The 21,265-nt window shown below is 36.3% G+C and overlaps 1 protein-coding gene across 1 annotated transcript in view; it reads right to left on the bottom strand.

The window, feature by feature from the left end:
- The window catches only part of FAM172A (family with sequence similarity 172 member A), a 502,406-nt gene that overhangs the window by 187,110 nt on the left and 294,031 nt on the right, over positions 1-21,265 (bottom strand). Inside the window, exon 8 of the mRNA XM_003785978.3 lies at positions 16,150-16,269. Within this exon, the coding sequence (XP_003786026.1) occupies positions 16,150-16,269 (120 nt within the window). The remainder of the gene's footprint in view (positions 1-16,149; positions 16,270-21,265) is intronic.

The following is a 21,265-nucleotide window of genomic DNA, read 5'->3' on the forward strand; positions in this document are numbered from 1 at the left end:
GCGGGGGGAACATGGGCAATAGATCAAGTGGGTCTAAACCTCACAGCTCTGTCAGCGGCAGACAGTAAACAGAACACAGTGACCAACACCTCAGACTGCCCCCAAATTCTTAAAATTTTTAATAGCTAGTTAAAAACTCTTTCTGGGATCTGGAGTGCTGCAAATTAGAAGAAAACATCATGGGAAACATACTCAGCATTTCTTTTAAGACTGTGCAAATAAAATTCTGATTTCTTAAAATTTCTTGGCTTAGCTGAATTTCGCTGATATTTCAGAAGGTTAAGTTTTAAGCAGATTTATATTCATGAATAGGAAATAAAAAATCTAAAAGGAACTAATACTGTTTTAGGTAGTTCTTGTACAAGGAATACAATGAAAACATCATAGAAGAAATAAAGCAAGATGTAAAATTACAGTCATCATTTTCAGACTAAAGCTCACCCCATCACCAAAGAGTCTTCTCTATATTGGTTAACTTCTTGATGTAGAAATCATTTTTCTTTTAATGTCTGTATCTCCAAGAATCACTCTAAATTCTTATTAGAATGTACAATAACCTTAAGAGCTAGTTATTACACAGAATTCTGTACCACTGTCAAATAGTCTTAAAGGCTACACCAAAATATTCCATTATTAGATCTTCAAGGGAAGAGCTGAGTACAAAATCATTCCCCAAAAAGTTTTTAATTTTTTTAAATCAACTGTTTCTTAGAAACTTCATGTTTAAAAAACTTTAAGTTAAAAAGTGAAAATAATATTTTAAATAGGAATTACAATGCTAGCAAATACCATATCAACACTACCAAGCAACTAAGAAAACTCTAAATATACAAGGAGTCTGTGAAGTTCGTGTGCAGCTTAACATCGTGTGCAAGTGGAAACTGCACACAAACTTCACGGACACCCTGTGTGTTTGGACACATTTACCTTGATTGTATTCTACTCAGAAATTTTAAATTTGAAAGTTTAGCAGCAGATGAATTTTCATTCAGGTATGTAGCAAATGTTTCAAATATTAAAAATAAATTACATGATTCTTCTTTGAGCTATTGTTGGCAAACATATTGAATATGAATATCAGTCATCTATTATAAAGCTCACTATTTGAAGCTGTGTACCAACATCTTAAAACACTAATTTAACAGCCAGTGGAAAGAAAAACGAGATTGTGCAGGGTAAACCACGCTCCCTTTTCATTGTTCACACCTCTAGTGCTTTCTACATTGGTAAGATTTTAAGTTTCAATTTAATCTAGTACGATTCTTTTCCCCTAAGGCATAACTAAATAACATGGCATCCACTTATTTGATCCTCTTTACTTAGATTTAAAGTTTTATGAAAACTTTACTATTTTACATGGGGAGAGCATAAAGAGAACGAATCAGAGTAAAGTAACTATTTTCAAGCATGGGCCATCAGGTAATTGCTGATAATAAATCGGAAAGGCATGAAATAGCAGGTTAATTATAGGAACTTGAATGTTTCCCTTTTTTCCAATTTTAATTTCAAATGTGAGAATTTTGAATAGTCTGTATTCACTGAGAAATGTAAACTTCAATTTACAGTAAATAAAACACAAAGGCCCAAGTGATATGCTTTTACTTTTTGTTACACTATTTAAATCATTATATCTTCTACAATATGTAGGAATAAAATGAAGACAAACAATTTTAGAGTATTATCATCTCATATTTGAAGTGCTGACACTGTGATAAACACTGAATAATGAAATTGTATCCTTCTTCATATAAATTTGCACACTATGTGTGTTTTTTGCTTTTAAAAGCATATTTTCAATTTGAAAGGTAGATATCAGATATGATGTTTAGTTTGCCAAAGAATTCTGTGCTTTAAAAATATAAGGCAAAATTTCTTTAAATGAAGAGTTTCCATGTTAATTTAAAATATCCTAATTTATTATAAATTTACTTTGTGCAGTTTTTTTTTTTTTTTTTTTTAAAACTATTGGAAGGGAGAAGGTGTCAGATAAATTCGCTGATTCTGAGACTAGGCTGACTTGGATTTCTATACTGGTTCTAACCCTTGTGCAACCTTAGACAAGTTCCTCAGCCTTTCTGAGTCTCTTATCTGTAAACCAAGGCTCATAACACCTACCTCACACAGTTAAATGTGGGCCCTACAATGCCTTGTTAAGTAATGTTCAGGACCAAATGTATGGTATCCTGACCTAGTGCTCTCTTTTGAGTGGTATAGAGGTATGAACTTGGGCTCTGGAATCAGAAAGCTGGGGTTTAAATTCTGGCTTCATCAATTATTAGTTGTGTGATCACAGGTAAGTTAATTAATATTTCCATGTGAGTTTCCTTATATGTAACAGCAGACAGTAATATTACATTGTACAGTTGTTCTGACATTATGAGTTAACATTTACAGAGCACTCACAACGGTGCCTGGTAGCTGGAAGTGCTATGTCATGAAGCTATTACCTATGGGCATAACTTTTAGACACGGATGACGTGAAGGAGCAAGTGCAGATTGTAGACACTGCTGCAGTGGAATCTGAAAGGCCCGTTCTCCTCAGTTGATATGAGAAGACAGCTATCTACTCCAGCTTGGAGTGAAGAGCAGAGAAGAGCTGAGCAGGGGTGTGGCCAAAGGGGACTCACTCTTTGCAGATCCTCATGAAGTATTTTCAATTTTTTCTGCCTAAACTAAATTTCCACAATACCACATCAAAACAAACTCAAAATTTAAATATATACAATTGAAGATTATCTGTTATTTTAAATTTTCCATACTTTCTTTCCTCAAGAATTGATTAAAATTGAAAGCTTTACTTGAAGGGCACAAAAGAATAAGAAGCAAAGAGAGAACAAAAACTAAATCATCACAGACTCTGACAGAGATGAAGACCTGTTCCTGAAACGCAGGAAAACGAGGAGGTGGTCTTAGGGATGGAACTTATCATCATTAGTATTAATACTGTACTATACTGTTTAGTCTTCGTAGGTACTTAATAAAAAGGAAAATAAACAAACAGCCAACTGGAGCAACAGAGTGAGAGGTCCTACTTCTAAAGGAGAGAAATACGCAGGTTGTCCCAAAAGGTGCTCCTGAAGCGAACTGTACATTTACATGGCATTTATTACAAGATTTTACAAAACATTTACAAAGTAAATATTTCTATTTTCTATGTGTTGGCCACGTTTCCAAAAAATTTGGCAATGAATATTTTGTAAATTAAGATACACTTAGCTACAACTTCCCCATTTTCCCTACGTATGGTGACTCCAGGGGCCACTTTGAGGAAACTCTGCATTTCCATGTTTTTCGTCTATAAAGTGGGGATATAACAGTGCTCACCGCTGGATGGGCTTTACATGAGAAAAAGTGAACAATCTGTTCAGTTAGACCCGGTGCATACTGCGTCTGCTGGGGTAGAATGGTGCTGCTGCCGTCTGTCGATCTGCACGGATACTGCCATGAACTGCTTAGAATTGTTCTTGACCCAGCCCTGTCTTAGGCACTCATGGCTAGCTGACAGATTATATGGATTCTATAAGGATAGCAAGACAGAGCTCTAGAGAAGGAGAGAGAACTCTTTGGGGTTTTTTGTTTGTTTGTTTTTGTTTTTTGAGACACAGTCTCACTCTGTCACCCTGGTTAGAGTGCTGTGACATCACAGCTCACAGCAACTTCAAATTCCTGGGCTCAAGTGATTCTCTTGCCTCAGCCTCCCAAGTAGCTGGGACTACAGGCGCTTGCCACAATACTCGGCTAATTTTTCTACTTTTAGTAGAGACGAGGTCTTGCTTTTGCTCAGACTGGTCTCATACTCCTGAGCTCAAGCAACCCACCCACTTCAGCTTCCTAGAGTGCTAGAGGGTAAGAGAACTCTTAACACAGCCATAAAATAAGAGAGTCTATTGAGAGATCTTGGAAAAAACACAAATGCTGCCAAATGTTAAAGTTAAAATGTACTAAAGAAAGACAAAAAATAAAATGTACTAAAGATATTTAATACATTATAACATATTTTATGTTTAGCTACAATGTAAATGTATTTATTATTTGAATAAATGCCCTAAAAATGTGCAATAGGAAGCAAAACTGAACATTTGAGGCAGTAACTGAAACAGGAAGAAGAAACTTTCATTACACTATTAATGATATCAGGACTGGAAATTTTCTCTTAGGTAAACTGAGCAGTTAACACAATCAAGGCAATACATAGGCCAGTGATCCCACATCACTGTACTAGTACAATTTACGGGGCACCATTTTACACAGAGAGTCTAGATTTCTTTGTTGTTAGCAGACAGGAAACTTCCAGAAAATCAACATTTATAATCAAAAGAATCCCTTGATGTCTTGTACCTGAAGAGAAGACGGAGAATTTCAACAGCAGGAAGTTGCTGATGTGCCTTACCTCTTCCCCTGTGCCTCTCCTTTGGAAAGATAAGGAAAGGATCAGGTTTTTCTTCTAATCCAAATGTCTCACCATTATAGTAAAGAAATTTGGAGAAGAGATGTTAAAAGTTAGATAATTGAGATTTATGGATATTAGAAACAAGAATTCTTTTTTATCATGATTCAATTATAAATTGTCACTGAAATACTAAATATTTATTTACATTTTAATGATCTTTAAAAAACTTCTTTATGAGACAAATTCCAGTAAAATATGAAATGCTAAGAAGAAATCTAAGTACACTAATCTTAGGGACTTTGTTTGTTTTCCTCCTGTCCCTAAATTCTCATGTTGAAACTCAAAGCTAATGAGACGGTATTGTATTAGGAGGTGGGCCTTTGGGAGGTGATTAGGTTTAGGTGAGGTCACGAAGGTAGAGCCTCCCCTGATAGGGGGAAGAGCCTGCATTTGGGGCTTGCTGTGTTTACACGTACACTCCCCCTCAGGCACTCCCCGCCCTACCCTGCCCTGGGAGCAGCAGTAAGAACAGGGCCATCCGCACAGCTGGGCAGACCTCAGCCATGCTGAGGGCCTCATCCAGGACTTCCCAGACTCTAGAACTGGGAGAAATAAATGTTTGTTGTTTAAGTCCCCCATCTAAGGTATTTTTGTTTTAGCAGTGCAAACTGAGACAGGAATTGGTACCAACACGTGCTGCTGCTGTACCGAACAGTAAGAACAGGCTTTGGGACTGGGTGATGAGTAGAGGAGAATTTTGAAGTACATGCTAGAAAATGTCAAAATTGCCTCCAACAGGATTTTAAAGGCAACAGTGAAGACAGCACAGAAAGAGAAGAGCTGTAGAAAAAGTCTCTATCTTCTCAGGGAATACATAAATAATCATGTAGAAATATGAACCTGAAGGGCAATTCTAATTAGGGATCAGATGGAAATAAACACGTCATTGGACAATACTGAAAAGGCAATCCTTGAGATGAAGTGGCAAAGAATTTGGCTGAAATGTGTTGGTGTCTAATGTTCTGTGGAAGGTGGAACTCATTAGCAATACAATGGAATAGTGGTTCCTCCTGACTGCTCATCACAAAATGCAAGAAGAGGAAAATGAAGAAGTTGTTAAGCAACAAGCACACACAGCATACAGATTAAGAAAATCCCCTGCCTACCTACATGGCAAAAAACAAGGGATCATGCTCTAGGGAGAGCACTAGGGTGTGGCTGAGCAGACATCTGATGAGATTAGTATGAGTGTGAACCCCAGACGTAGTCATCCACCCCAGAAGGAGAGGGCAAGGAGAAGGGACAGAGTACAGGAAGGCTGTCAGAATTCACAGATGCCACAGGACAAAACAATAAAGCTACGCAGCTCTGAACTTGCTCTATTCATCAAGAAAGGGGAAGCATGGCCCTGAAGCCCATTCAGAAATCATCAGGGCCACCACTGAGCTTTCCACAAGGCAGATGGCAGAGTTAAGGCATGGGCCTCAGGAGTGAGTCAGTGTAGGAAGCAATCTGCCCCGTAACACTGCCATCAAGTTGGCCTGGGGCTCAGAGCACCAGGCTATAGAGGATTATGCATAAGCCTTAAGTTTTTCTGGGATTTGCCCTTAATAGGTTTTGGACTTCTTTTGGAGGTAAGAAGGTAACCCCTTCTGTTTCTCCCTTTTGGAATGGAAACATCTGTCCTGTCTGTCCCACCCCTGTTTGGAAGCACACAACATGTTCACTGTCATAGGTCCACAGCTTGAAAGGGATTTTGCTTCAAGGTGAACTGTCCTTTTATTATAATCCATATCTGATTTAGATGATATTTAGATGAGACTCTAGATTTAGAGGGAATGCTGGAATGAGTTAATACTTTGGGGGCTACTGAGACAGACTGATTGTCTTTAGGGTCCCAGTAGCTCACTGTGGTAGTACAGTAGTTAGAGTGACTGTACTCTGCCTCGATGCTGTGGCAGATACCTGCAGTCCTAAATATTTGGGAAGCTGAGGCAGGAGGATTACTTGAGGTCAGGAGTTCAAAGTCAGTCTTGGCAACACAGCAAGACTTCACCTCAAAGAAAAAAAACAAAAAGAATGAAGGTATTTTATATGTGAGAAGGACATGAATTTTGGGGGGCCAAGAGTAGAATATTGTGAACTACATGTTTGTTTCTCCCTAAAATTCATATGACTGAAACTCTAACCCCCACAGCAATGCTATTAGGAAGTAGGGCCTTTGGGAAGTAATCAGTTTTCGATGAGCTCTTGGAGAGGCCAGCCTCCATGATGGGATTAGGGCTGTTGTAGGAGAGTGGGAGGCTAGAAGGTGCTGTGGCTCCCATCAGGACACAGCAAGCCACTGGCTACAAGCCAGGAGATTATGCCCTCCCCAGAGCCTCCAGAACTGTGAGGTCTAAATGTCTCTTGTTTAAGTCATCTAGTAGTCTACAAAAGTTTTGTTACAGGAGCCCAAAATGACCAAGACAATTAAACTAGTTTCCAGAGGATATGAGACTTACTCCATTTAATCATAGAACAAGTAACTGAAGTTCAGGGTTCAGATTAGGTCTGGCTACTTCCTGTGATTAGAAATTTCCCTTTCCTTCTAGGTTGAATTCCTAACCAATTTCCATTAACACTGCTTCCAAGGGTTCAAAATTTCAGGGCCACAGAATATACATTTTGCATACTGAAGGAAATTGAGTCTAAGTGTCCCTGTCTTTTGTCTTAAATGATCAAATTTGTTTTCCTGTCTATCATTCTTGTTCTATCTTACGGTTCTATATGCATGTTTTGGGCCCTACCTTCTTCATTCTGACCCAGCATTATGTGATCTGAGAACTGGTCCTGATTATTTATTTATATAAAAATCTAGGCTCTACAACTATTTATTGAGTATATACTTATTATATGTTTTGCCAGGCGAGGCAGCATGATAGCAATGATGAAAATATTAGATTTATTATTTATTTTCTACTAGTTAAAGAAAAAATTCTGAGGTGACATCAAGCAAAAGACAACCAGATACATTAGGACCCTGAATAAGACTGAGACTGAGAAAGATCACTGAAACGGGATGCTAACCATAGTTTTGGATTTCTGGAAGACAAAGAAAGATGCACTGTGTAGTTTTTATTTTCTGACAAAAAGAATGCATCAGTTCATCAACATAAACAATTTATCCTATTTATTGTATAGATTTTTATATTTAAGAAGTTAACACAATGTCCTCTTAGTTCCCTTCCCAATTATCCTTATACAGTACTTTGCTTAAATGTTTCCTGTTTAGACCATAAAACACATGTGTTTTAATGTTTGCACAGTGTTTGTAAATAGTGGGCATTTTTAATTCAATTGATGAAGAGCTTTAATAGCAATTTTCTAAACCATTTCTTGTCTTGAGGTCATAATACTTAATCCTAACTTCAAGAAAAATTTAAACTATGAAGTTAAACAGAAGTGGTTCAACTGGCTTTATTATGATCTAAATACATTCAGTGAAACAGTGTTTTCAGGTCTTTTTTTTTTTTGGCCAGGGCTGGGTTTGAACCCACCACCTCTGGGATGCGGGGCCAGTGCCCTGCCCTTTTGAGCCACAGGTGCTGCACAGTGTAACAGTGTTGAAAATCTGTGTATGCAAGGAGAGAGAATTGACACAGATGAAGAGATTAAAAGTTTCCAACTCTGAAAGTTATGGTTACAGAGGACTGGAAGAGTATCTTTTCTTTTTTATTTTTAATTTGACCTCAAAGAGGAGTCAGAACCATAGCATCACAATCTTGACTGTAAGAAAAGGAAAAACAATATCCCTTCCTCTCCATCTCCTTTATTGCCACAGAAACTTAAGAACCAGCATACCAAATACGAGCACTGGTATCTAACCGCCCAGAACGCAATGTTGTACTGTAGTGTGTTCTGATCCAAGCCGTGTAATGGGACTTCTGCCTTGATTCCTCACTCCATGGCCCTCCTGATGTTTACACCTGCTACTTTCTTTCTTAGGAAGTCTGGTTGTTTCTCAGGAAAGGATTCCATTTCTGAATTCCCAGGCAATGGGTGAAGCCTTAGATCTTACACTGTAATCCTCCCTCCAGTGCCAAATCCTATATTTTTTTCCCTTCATTTCAAATAAGAGAAAGATGTGGTGTGGCAGGGGGAGAATAGGTGGCCTTACAAACAACTACTATATTCTGTTTTCTCAGTCATCACCCACTGCTTTGATGTCCATTCTCTAGAACCAAGTATGTCTCTTGATTCAAATCTGAGCTTACCATGCTCTGCAGATACCGATCTAGAGAGAGCTCTCCAGCTACTCCCTCCAAAGCCAACATATGCAGCTGAATTAGCTCCTCTTGAAACCACCCTAAACTTTAATCATAAGACCTTTACCCAGATCTGGCTTCCATCCTATTCCCTCAAGCTTTATCTTAACATAAATCTAGTACATTTTAAGTCTTGAGTGTAAGCGGCTCCCTTGAGATAATCCAAGTAAATTATTTTAGTAAGGATTATTCAAAGTTAAACTGGTTTTACTGGTTTTAATTGCAAAATTTTCTGTCCTCTACAAGCCCTCTTCAATTTGAGATACCAAATCAGGTGTCACCGTGGCTGGGAATTTTGTTTAGGGAAAGGCGTATGATGAGTGATCCTCATAAGGCTATAGGAACAGTAAAAATAGCGCTGTTATTAACTGAAATGTGTTTTCCTACAATACTTCTTATGAAAGGCTTAAAACAGTCAAACATACTCTCATATTTGTAGTAAAATACAAAACCTCTCACTAAGATCTTTTATAAAACCAATGGAAAACAACATATTTTTATACAATTTATATTTAACAAATACGTCAATTCCTCTGAGTTCTCCTTAACTTGTTACTGTGTTAATTTCACCCAGCTGTCCTCTGTCTCCTGGCAGTCTTTGTTGAACCAAGAGATGGAGTGGCCAATTTCTCAGCTGTATGGATGCAGGGAAGGCAGTAGGGATGGAAGGCAGCCCATTATGTGGACATTAAAAAACCTCTTCCAAAGTAATTCCAATGGAGTAAAATAGATCCTTCATTTTACAAAAATGTTCCTATTAAATTTAGTGAAACTTTTCTCCATTTAGGAGCCTTCTGGACAACCTACTCTTGGTATGCCTGAGAGATAAATATTGAGGATCACACTAGGTTCTTAGGGGAAGTGATCTGTCAGGACGGAAAACAATCACAACTGACCTCATACTTAATGGTGAAATACTGAATGCTTTTCCCTTAAAATAGGGAATAACGTAAGAGTGTCCACCCTAGCCACTTCTTCCAACCTTGCTCTTAGAAGTTCAGTCAGGGAAATTTGGCAAACACAAAAATTAATTAAATAAATAAAATCCAGATTGGAAAGAAGTAAAACTATCTATATTCACAGATGATATAATCTGGAAAATAGAAAATCCTAAGGAAAGCATCAAAAACTACTAAAATTAATAAATGAGTTCAGCAAAGTTGCAGGATACAAGATCAATATGTAAAAATTGTGTTTCTATGTACTAGTACTGCCATAACCTGAAAATGAAATTTAAAAAAAATTTCACTTAGAACAGCATCAAAAAGAATAAAATACTCAGGAATAAATTTAACAAAAGTGTAAGATTTTACACTGAAAACAAGGCATTTTTGAAGAAGATCTTAAAGAAGGAAAGAAAGTTCATATTCATTTATTAGAAGACTTCAGATTATCAAGACATCAACATTCCCCAAATGGATCTACAAATTTAATCAATCCTAATAATCCTTTTCTTGCAGAAATTAACAAATTGATCCCCCCAAATTAATATGGAAATGCAAAGGTCATAGAATAGCCAAAACAATTTTATGGAAAAAAAAAACCAACAACTTGGAGGATCTCTCTCCTGATATTCAAAACGTCCTACAAAACCCCAGTGATCAAGCCAGCGTGGTGCTGGTATAAGGACAGGCACAAACAATAGAACTCAGGGTCCAGAACAAACCTGTACACTTACCAACAATTGATTTCAACAAGTGTCCTAAAATAAAATGAAGGGGAACAAGTCTTTTTCAAGACTATTTAGTAGTGCTAGGACCACTAAAAATCCACATTCAAAAGAATTCAATTGGACTCTTACCTCACATAATACACACAAACTGGCTCAAGTGACAAAAATAAAAACTCAAGAAATTGAACTTTATCAAAATTAAAGCCTCTGTACAATGAAGAACATCATCAAGAATGTGAATGAGGGACCCAGAGAATTGGAGAAAATATTGATGAGGGATTTACACCCAGAATATAAAAAAAGAAAAACTTTAAAAAATCAACATTGAAACAGCAACCCAATTTAAAAAATGAGCAAACGATTTGATTTTGCTAAGGAAGGCTCACTATTATTTGTCACTAGAAAAATGACCAAAAAATTACAGTGAGATACCACTTCATCCCCAGTAGGACAGCTAACAGGAAAGACAGACAGTAACAAGTGCTGGTGAGGTCCTGGAACAAGGGGAACCCTTGTGCTCTGCTGGGAGAGTAGGGAGTCATGGCTGATGGGTACAGGATTTCTTTCTTTTTTTTTTTTTTTTCCAGACAGAGTTACTTTGTCGCCCTCAGTAGAGTGCTGTAGCATCACAGCTCACAGCAACCTTCAGCTCTTGGGCTTAAATGATTCTCTTGCCTTAGCCTCCCGAGTAGCTGGGACTACAGGCACCGGCCACAATGTCCGGCTATTTTTTTGATGCAGTTTGGCCGGGACCGGGTTCAAACCTGCCACCGTCAGTATATGGGGCCAGGGCCCTACCTGGGTATGAGATTTCTTTTGAGGTGATGAAAATGTTCTAAAATTTGCTAGTAGTGATAGTTTCACAACTCTATAAATATGCTTAAATCCACTGAATTGTACACTTTATTTTCCTAATTTACTCGAAAAACTATTAGGAGTCACAGAGATGCAATCATTTAGTCCGACTGAGAGCTGGGACACCAGCGGAGAGGAGATTGTGAGAGACTTACAAGGATAAAACTGTCTAATCATGTGAAAGACACGATTAGGCAGAATTCTGAAATTAGTCAATATTTAAATGGAGAGTAGGGAGAATTAATGTTTAGAAAACAGTTACTGTTAAGGCTTAAACTCAATTTGTCAACTAACTGTGCAAATGTTTAAAAGTACTCATGTTGTTGTAATATATGGGGTTTTCCATCTTGAAAGAAATAAGAGAAATATTGGATTTTTACCTTCTAGTTGTTTCTGGATTATTTAGGTAAAACATGGCTTGGAGATAAAAAAATCACTTTAAAACAAAACTATTCCTAAGTAATATGCTACTTTGTAGGTATGTGACAAATGACAATTTATTTTTACTAAATTAGTTTATTATGACTTGATTTTTCTTCTTCTTGCCTCCCTTCTCGCAGCCCAACTTTCAGCTAGTCTCATTGATCACGTTGTGCAGATATCCTACCAATCATCAATTTACTTTGTTCTTCACAAACAAAATGTAAATGATACTTCTTTAAGGTTGGCTAATATCACTAATGGTAAAAATTAGTTATTTTAGTTCCATTCCAGTTTTTCTTTAGCGTAAATCCAAATCATGCTCTAAGCAATTTAAAAAGATCTATGGAGAGTAGAGTGAGGTTGAGTGTCCTCATACAGCTATGTCCAAAAAGTAGTACGCTATCAGCTGCTGAAGGGCAGCTTATGCCGCCTGGAGGCCAGGGAGCCCAGCATGTAACAATGGCAGGAAAACAGAGTGCCTTCATTCCTTAATTCACATGCAAGTGAGGTGCCAATCAAGTGCTGACAAGCATGGAGAGACTAAAATCAAATGTGGGCAGAGATACACTTTCAAAAGGAGCTGTTTTCACACATTTCTAAGGGATGTTTTTAATAGTGGTTGTGAACATGCCACTAATAACATGGAAAAGTAAATGAAAGTAATAAGAAAAATACTAATTTTATATCAGCTGAGATGACTCAGTAAACTAATGAAAAATGCTTATTAAAATTATTCATGTTTGATAAAAAATATGAACACTCTCATATTGGGCTGAAGGAAGAAGCATCAATGTACACTGATTTATTGAGCACTGCAAACAGGGCAGGCAAGTTGTGCTGGGATCAGGAAGTGGGCATTGACAAGGAAGGCCTGCTCATTTGCAAATGAAAAAAAAATCTTTTTAAGGTTACTGGATTTGGCCAAACCGATCACCTGCAAGAGAAGAGCCAAACACTCGGAAATGGCCAACGATGGAAGCAATGGGATCGCTTCATCAAAGTGGCTGCAGAAAGAGATGATGAAAAAGGTCAAAAACTGCATTGTTTTTCAATGACAGTCAATTTTCAAAAAAATGAACCAAATTTTTAACAACTTCTATAAAGCAAAAGTAAGTGCATTAGTTGTAGATGTCTTTCCAAGGGAATTCGGTAAGTGCATTCTAATTATGATTACTAATTCTATTAAGTAAAAATAACTTCCTAAGACAGCAAGTTAAGGCTTTGTAAATGATAGTTTTATAACTGCAATGTCACATATTATTTTAAATTCAGAGAAAAGATAACACGGGCAGAAATGTTAACTTTGAAAATTCACTATGAATTCATAAGATAAATAGTACTTGCTTTTTGTCTCTAATGACTGAATCCTGGAATTGATACCAGTGTTGTCTTATCGATATCTATTTTTACTAGGAATATAGGAAGTTTAGAGAATTGGAAATTTGAGTTGTTACCACACAATGAGAGTAAAAGCAGTGAAAAGAATGCTTTGAATATTACTTTTCTCCTTATGATACTGAAGTATATACTACTCTTTTTACAGAGTTAGATCTGGTTAACTTCTGAGATTTACGACCATAAAATGAACACTAGTTTTGAAAAGAAATCTGACTAGAAGATATTCTTCAGGAGAAATTCAATACTTTTAAGATAGGATATATTATAAATTATGGTCTGTTTTCATAAACAATCTGCTAAATATTAAAGCTCTACAACTATTTTGTGCTCTAAGTTTAAAAGTAATTTCTCTTCATATACCTATTACATTTGTAGTTTCATTTTAAACTACAATAACATACAATTTTAATAAATGGCAAGGTACTTTTCGTCTGATACCTGTCATTCAGATAATGAGAACTATTAAGTAATTGCATTTACTAGTGAAACTATACTTGCTAGCAAGTTTACATTTAACATAAATTTTCTTATAATTTATGACCTAAAGAAGAATTTGAACACGTATAATAGTGGTAGAAAAACAATTTTCTATGCATTCAAACATGATGCTATAAACTAAGACTGTTTCCTAAGAAATGTGTGTGTGTTGAGTCTTTAGGAGCAAAATTTTACAATTCACTGAAAATTTACTGAATCCAAAGGATTTAATATTTGATGTATATAGTGTGCTACCAAGACAAGAAACTAAACTATAATTTAAGATTTATATATCCACAATTCACTTTCTTGAAAGGCTGATATCTAAATTATGAATCTATGTAAAACAATTTCATATATAATACTTATGTTAAAAATCCTGAGAGAATGTTTGCCAATATTTTAAATACCAGGACTTTTTCCCCTTAGAATACTGGTGAACATAGGAAACAATATTTATTGTTTCTTTAATATAAAACGCTATCTTTTAAAAAACCTCTTGAAATAGAAATATTCTAAAATTAAATATTGTATTTATCAAATTTGTCAAAACTTAATGTAAAATTCATCCATGTGCATTGTTATTTGCTTACAGGAATCCATTTTATGAGCCCCCTTTCTTCATTTGTTCCTAGCTGTACACTTCCATTACATATCTCAATCAAACTTACTTCACAAAAAGTAGAAAATGGAAGAGGTTGGATTAATCACCATTAATATTTTAAAATCTCAACTACATATATTACATTAAATAGACTTCTCAGCCCTGGTGCCGCCTGACAGATATGTGATGTGCCAGTGGTTATATTCTATTCCTCCTCCCACGCACGCGCCCCCTGCAGAGACAGCAGACTACAGAAGATGACCCTTACTGAGACCATCTTGTCTCTCTGACAAAGCTCCTTTTTAACTTCTTACTTACTGGTTACTTCCTGTGATGGAGAAAAACTTTAGCTCAGCTTGTGATAATTTCACAGGCCCTGAGGACCCTGACCCTAATAGCCTCAAGGTCAGAAGTCAAGTCTTGTTCTGAAACATCTGTGTGCTTTATATTAAAGTGGAACAAAAGTAGAGAAATATTCACCAGTGTGTGACAAGAAGGACAGGCAAAATAGGACCGACACACTGGTCATCCGCTAACCCTGGGATCTTAAGTTCATTTTTAAAACTGTCCAAAATACACTTAAACTCCAATGTTGTCCATGGTTTTTTATAAAATGTCTTAAAGTAAAAAAAATGGGAGTATATGCTTTACAGAACTCTAAAATTTGATTAGCCTTGCAGGATTTCAGACATATTTTAAGTTACTCTACAAGTCAAGAAATTTCATGTCTTAAGTAATTTAGCAGCTTACAAAGAAAAAATAAGCTATATATAACTATATCTATGGAGATATATGTGTATATATATACATATCTAGCTATATATCTATATTTGTAAGGATTGAAGAAAATTATTTAAAAGACATTTGTATTTTAAAAAGTACATCATACTAGTGTGTTGAAGAGCTATCTTAAGATCCCCATGATATATATCAAAATAAATCAATAAATTCAGCAGAGTTAAAAGTACTTGAAAATAATGCCTAAAACTGAAATCAATTTAGGAGATAAATGAATTAACTTATTTATTGACCTTAAGAGAGTACCAGTAAGTATTTGTAGATTTAGGTCAATTAAAGTATCCTTCAGGTGTCAGGGGTCACCACTAGTTTTGTATCTAAATCATGTGGGTAAGCAAAAAGGGAGGCTGAAAGACCATAAAACCATATTTAATTTCCATGACAAAGAGAAATTCAGACCAAAGTCTAGAAGCATAAAAAACAGACAATCAATGTTGTGCCTGCTTTTAATATCCACTTAGATCTATTCAGATTTAAAATTATCAATTGTACTTTTATCAAGTTAATCATTTTACTGTAGCATTGGTACCTTCCTGTGACCCACGCATTATGGACAGGGAGGCATGAATTCTTCATTAGTGGATTTTTAGGATTGACTGTATCATATGAACCATACTGGCACAAGATTGTGATTCTTGTAATTCTGCATATAAAAACGACAACATCAAAAAATGTGTTTATTTTTTCTATTATGTACACATTATGTTAACTTTAAAAATCAGATTATTTCCAAATGCAAAGATTTTTATGGCTAACCAATGCATTCTAGTGAAAAGCAGATCAATGGAGGCTTTCTGATACTTTTAATATCAAGAACTATCTAGTAGAAATAATAGTTTAAAATTATTACAGTATTCCTAAACATTCAAAAGGTCTCTTGAAATTTTAAACACTTTCCAGATAATGTAAGCTTCAATGGTTACACATAAAGCAGGAAATATAAATATCATGAAATATGTAGAAACTGGCACTGTAATGTAGAAATTAAAAAACAATATGTAAATAAAGAACAGGCAAACAGCCTTCTGGTGAGCACTGAGAAGCTCTGTCACTGTAAAATAAATGAGTATACTCTTTGCAAACATAATAAAATTATTTATTCAAAATATTTTATTTTCATCCTTTATAAAATAACTTAAAGTAATGATACCAAGAAAAAAGGGAGAAGAGGGGATAAATCTATAAGGAGACTGAGAATTAAAAATAGAATTAAATGTGCACTTACCAGTTCAACAAAAGCAAGTCCTCCATAGCTGTGAGCAACAAAAAATACATTCTCAGCTGCAGACTGGGCTATAAAATGGTCCCAAACATAGACTGCATGTTCTTCAGGAGAACCATTTTCCTATAAATAAAACAAATATTGTATCCAATTATTATCATAGTAATCAACAATTAAACTATATGCTTGTATACATAGCCTAAGATGGTTATAGCTCATTCAAAATAAAAGCAATACAAAATAACTACACTGAAGATTAAAATTAGAGACTAAATTATTAAACTATTAGCAAAATGCTGCTGAGCTTAACTGCCAGTATAATCTTCTGAAGCAAAATATTCAAAACGAACAGTGTTAAGAAGAAACATTCTAGGTATACCCGAGATATTAAAATACATGTAAATATATTAGAATCATATAGCAGAAACTTATAGTGGTCTTGAGATAAAATAATGTAATACTAAAATTATTTATTTATATTCTTATATGTAGATATGAAAATATTTACCATATATAATCTAAATTATTTGGTTTATAAGATTGTAAGTGTCTCTGTAGCTGAAAATAAGAAGAAAGTCAAAAAAGTATTTTCTATTTAAATTATTAAAAATATACATATTTTTTCTAAAAGTACTTTTTATACATATTGCATTTCCAAAACTGGGAAAAACCTAAGTATATAAACCTGGGTGTTCGTATGTTTTTCCTGATTTGCTAAATCCTAAATAAATGTATTACTTAATGTAATAAATGTATTACTATAATAACTTCATTTTTCTGTATTTATTTTTATAGGTGACATCATTAAAGCCAAAAGCTGGATAATGTAAAAAAAAAACAAAAATAATTAAAAATCTAAGTAATACTGATGAAAAAGCAAACTGCTAAGAACTATAACAGATTATGAAAATCTTCTGTACAAGTATTTCTTAGAAATGTTAACACTAAAAGACTTATTTCCTAAGAATGTCATGAATATAGGATACTTTTTTCACTTCAGAAATTTTGTAGTGACTTATTAAGGTTCATCTGCACAGCTTTATCTGCCATCTAAAAGCTACTGTTCCCTAATGTCTCTCTCTGCCCTAAATCTCTCCACAAAGCCACTGCTAATGGTCATGTCCTCCATAGACACTTCAAACTCAACCAATATAACTCTGTGTCATTTCTAGAAATGTTCTTCATGTCTAGATGAAATCTGAGAATCGTCTTTTTTCTCTCTCCTCCTCAAATTCCTCCCACAATCAATCTTTTAAATCTTACTGATTCTGCCACCAACTGTCTCTTAAATCCATCTACTTCCCTCTATTTTCATTTCATTTGGGTTAGTTCAAGCCACCATCATCATCTCACACGTGGATGGCTGCAACAATCTCTAGCCAGTTTCCTGCCTCTAGGATTGACATGTTCTAATTCTGTAGTGAGAACAACCTTTCAAAAATGCAAATATGATTATGTTGCCAAGTCACTCACTTCCTGCTTAGAACCCACCAAAGTTTTCTCATTGCCTTCCAGATGAAGTTTGAGCTCATCAACATGATATTCAAGGCCCTTCACTATCTATCTAGCTATGTTCTTTCTCCTGAACTCCTTCACCATGGCCCTGCAAAATACCTCTACTCTCAGAGACCACGGAGAGCACTGTCTGTGCTCCAGGAGCCTGGAGCAAGGTGCAGTAATAAAACTGTGCCATACTTTTTCTGTCCAGGGATCATTTCATTTGTCAGGAAAGTGAACTCTGTGCTTTGTCTCACTTCCCACACCACCTTCACCTCAAATAATCTGTACTTGTCTTCAGTAGTCAAATGAGATCTCAGCTCTTCTGGGAAGGGCTCCCTCTTACTCCCAGGGGTGAGGCAATGTCCTCTAACATTCTATGCATGCTCCCTCTACCGCAAGGAAGGCTCTGTGTTGTGACTGCTACTAAGATTATCACATTCTTGAGGCCAAGAGCAGCAGTGTCTTGTTCTTGTCAAATCTTAGTGTAATAAATGAATAATGAAAATACAACATTTATCATTAGGCTGATTACCAACAACCTTGTAGTCATATACTAGAACACAAACATGCTATAAAAGATATCTATTACTATTATGAAACTGCTCTTACCTAAAATATATACAATGAATAAAATGATTGGAAGGAAACTCTTACAGAGATATCAGGCTTTCATAATTTAGCTTTCATTGTTTTAAAAATAGGAAAACATGATAAACATGAGGATCACAGCTAATTCTGAGGAAGGAAGGTGAACTTGTGAGCAGCAAATAGACTTGTAGTGGCTGCCAGTGTCCCATTTCTTAACTAGGATGGTAGTTACACAAGTGTGTTCTTTACAGTTATTCTTTAAACTGACCAAACACATTTAGTCCTTTTCTGTAGATATATGTAGGGTGCCCATATAGAATCTCTTGTGTACACTTTTGAGAGTAAAGAAAGATATTATCAGTAACAGTACTGGGAGAACAAGTCTAAACTGAGACTGGCCTGCAGAAACCTGGACACCTGGTCACCCTACTTATATTTTACAATGAAAGAAATGTAAAAACAAAAAAAGAGAAAGTTAACAGAGTTTTCACCTACTCATAGTTGGCAGAACTAATCATGCTAAATACCTGTGATGGTCCTACATATACTATATGTGGACAGGATAAAAATATATATGCGATTACTCTGTCTACATTAAGCTTTCTGCTGGAAGTGGAAGAGGAGGGGTGATAAGAAATATGCCATGATCCTTTTAATAAGTTTCCAGGAGCATTAAGAACCAGCAGTGTGTGATGAGTATTACTTTTTCTATTCCTGTTGGACTGTCTTGGCACCAAGGCCAATGGGTCCACTAGCCATCCACACTTCTTGACCTCAGTGAGGCTCCCTCTGCCATCTTCTCTCAATCACTAATTCTTCCTCTGTGCTGTGGGGACCCATCTGTCTCGGTCTTTTCATTACCCTCTCAGTTTATGTTCTCTCTTGACAGACTCCTAACTAGTCTCATTTCTTCTAGTCTTTCCCTTTACTGTGCTGCCAGATCAAAGTCTTTCTGAACAAGCCACTCTCCTGCTAATGTCATTTACTGAAATGGCTCCCTTTGCCTACAAAACAACCAGAATGCTTTAGCCAACATCTTCTCTAAGCCCACTGATGTAGTCTTTCCTGTCACCATTCCCAGGGACCTTGTGCAGACCAATCTGTATTACATATTCACAGTCTGAAAACCCTAGGCAAACCTCTATCATGGAATTCTGTCTGAGATCATCTAGGTAATACAGCTCAGATTAGGCAAAGGCTAAAGGCAGAGGACACGTTGAGTAAACCATATTCCTCAGGGTGGTAGCACAGTGAACAGAAAGGAAGGGATAGAATGAATCATAAAGGAAGAATGAGCAAAGCTTTGTGACTCACAAAACATGAGGGAAATTGCTAGCCAGGTCCAAGTGGCCCCAAATGACTAAAGGACAGCTATGAACCAACAACTGTTTCTCCTGTTAAAAAAAAAGACTACTGTTTCCAGAGATTAGTAGTATAGCTGTGTCTTTTCCTCCAAAGTCCATGGGAACAGTATCTGTTAAGAATAGCCTATCAGCAGTAGGAAAGAGAAACCTCAAGTTTCAGCCTGACTCTAAGGTCATCAAGCTATTCTTTAGTTTTAGAGTTTAAAGCTAAACATTCTAAAAAGTGAAAACATTAAAAAAAGGGTCTATGATATTCACAAGGGGGTATTTTATAGGCTCAACTAAACTGTCCAACCCACAGGACTATGAGTTTGTCTAGTTGTCCATCTACTCAAAAAGACATAGAGTGGGAGGGGAAGAGTGCCAACACAGCAGCCCCAAACATTCCTTTCTAGTGGGAGCTCGTGTTAGTTCTGACAGCAGCCCACACAGCCTCCCAGGAGTTACCTTTCGTCCACAGAATGTTAATTTAGGGTTGAGGGAATCAGACTCACCTTGGGCAAATGTAGGGGTTAGCCAGGCTTAAAATGATTATACCCCACAGAGGCCAATGCCTCCTGCAACAGCTCCATAGGCACAGCACGCAGGGCTCTTCCCATGAGAGACGTGTCCAGTTGCAAGCATCACTCCTCTCGGGGAAGATCAAAGCTGTGGTATTTATAGCCCATTCTAGTTCCTACTAATACTGATGCCTTTTACCAATTAGGGGTCAGTTTCTACCATAAGCAGAGTTGCCCTGCAATATCCACCAAGAGTGGCTGCTATGGGGTGTGCTGCCTAGAATCCTTCCATTTATATGGCACTCATCTCCTGAGCTGAGGGCCTGCCTTAGCTGAGACACTCTCTAGGAATTGCCCTTTCCCAAAGAGACCTACTATTGCTTAAGGGAATAATCCCACCACTGGACTCTTGGTGAAAGCAGGACATCTCTGAAAAGTCACCCCAGGTCTAGAGGTCACCTGGGGTTCATTGAGGCCTTTGTTGTGACTTTATTACAGCTCAGCTCCGGCTGAATTCTATTTTTTTGTTGTTGTTGTTCACTTCTCTACAGGTGCTAATCCCAAGTAAAGAACCCAACAAACTTCCCACATGCAAATTTCCATTTCTAAATCTGTTATCTGGAAAACCCAAGCAAAGAGATTACCTATAGGCTTCCAGGCAAAATGAGCTAGAAAGTCAACTGAAGGTCAGAATCTCATGCAGAAGTAGAAAGGATTATTAACTAACCTTTGACCTACAACATCTTATGAGAAATATATAAAAAGTATTTATAATACGGTATTTGTATGCAGTCTTATGACACCTATGTTTAAAACTACTGCAAAATATGGTTACCTCAAAGTTACCTGCTAGCTCTACCATGAGCCATAGTAGCTTTTTTTTTTTTTTACCATTTTGATAGAATTTTACTGATATGAAGAAGGAAAAAATTAAGAAGTAAAATATAATGCATTGTTGGAAATAATTTTTCTTTTTTTTTTTATTGAATGGTAACTGTGTACATTGATGCACTTTGGGGGCACAGTGTGGTGTTTTCACACACAATCCATGACATTTCCATCAAACTGGTTAACATAGCCCTCATGTAACCCTCTTAGTCATTATGTCAAAACATTCATATTCTACTCATAGAAAGATTCACTTGTACCCTTGCAAGATGAACCACA

This window comes from Otolemur garnettii, unplaced genomic scaffold (assembly GCF_000181295.1).
Source record: "Otolemur garnettii isolate 467f Iridium unplaced genomic scaffold, OtoGar3 scaffold00017, whole genome shotgun sequence".
Lineage (NCBI taxonomy): Eukaryota > Metazoa > Chordata > Mammalia > Primates > Galagidae > Otolemur > Otolemur garnettii.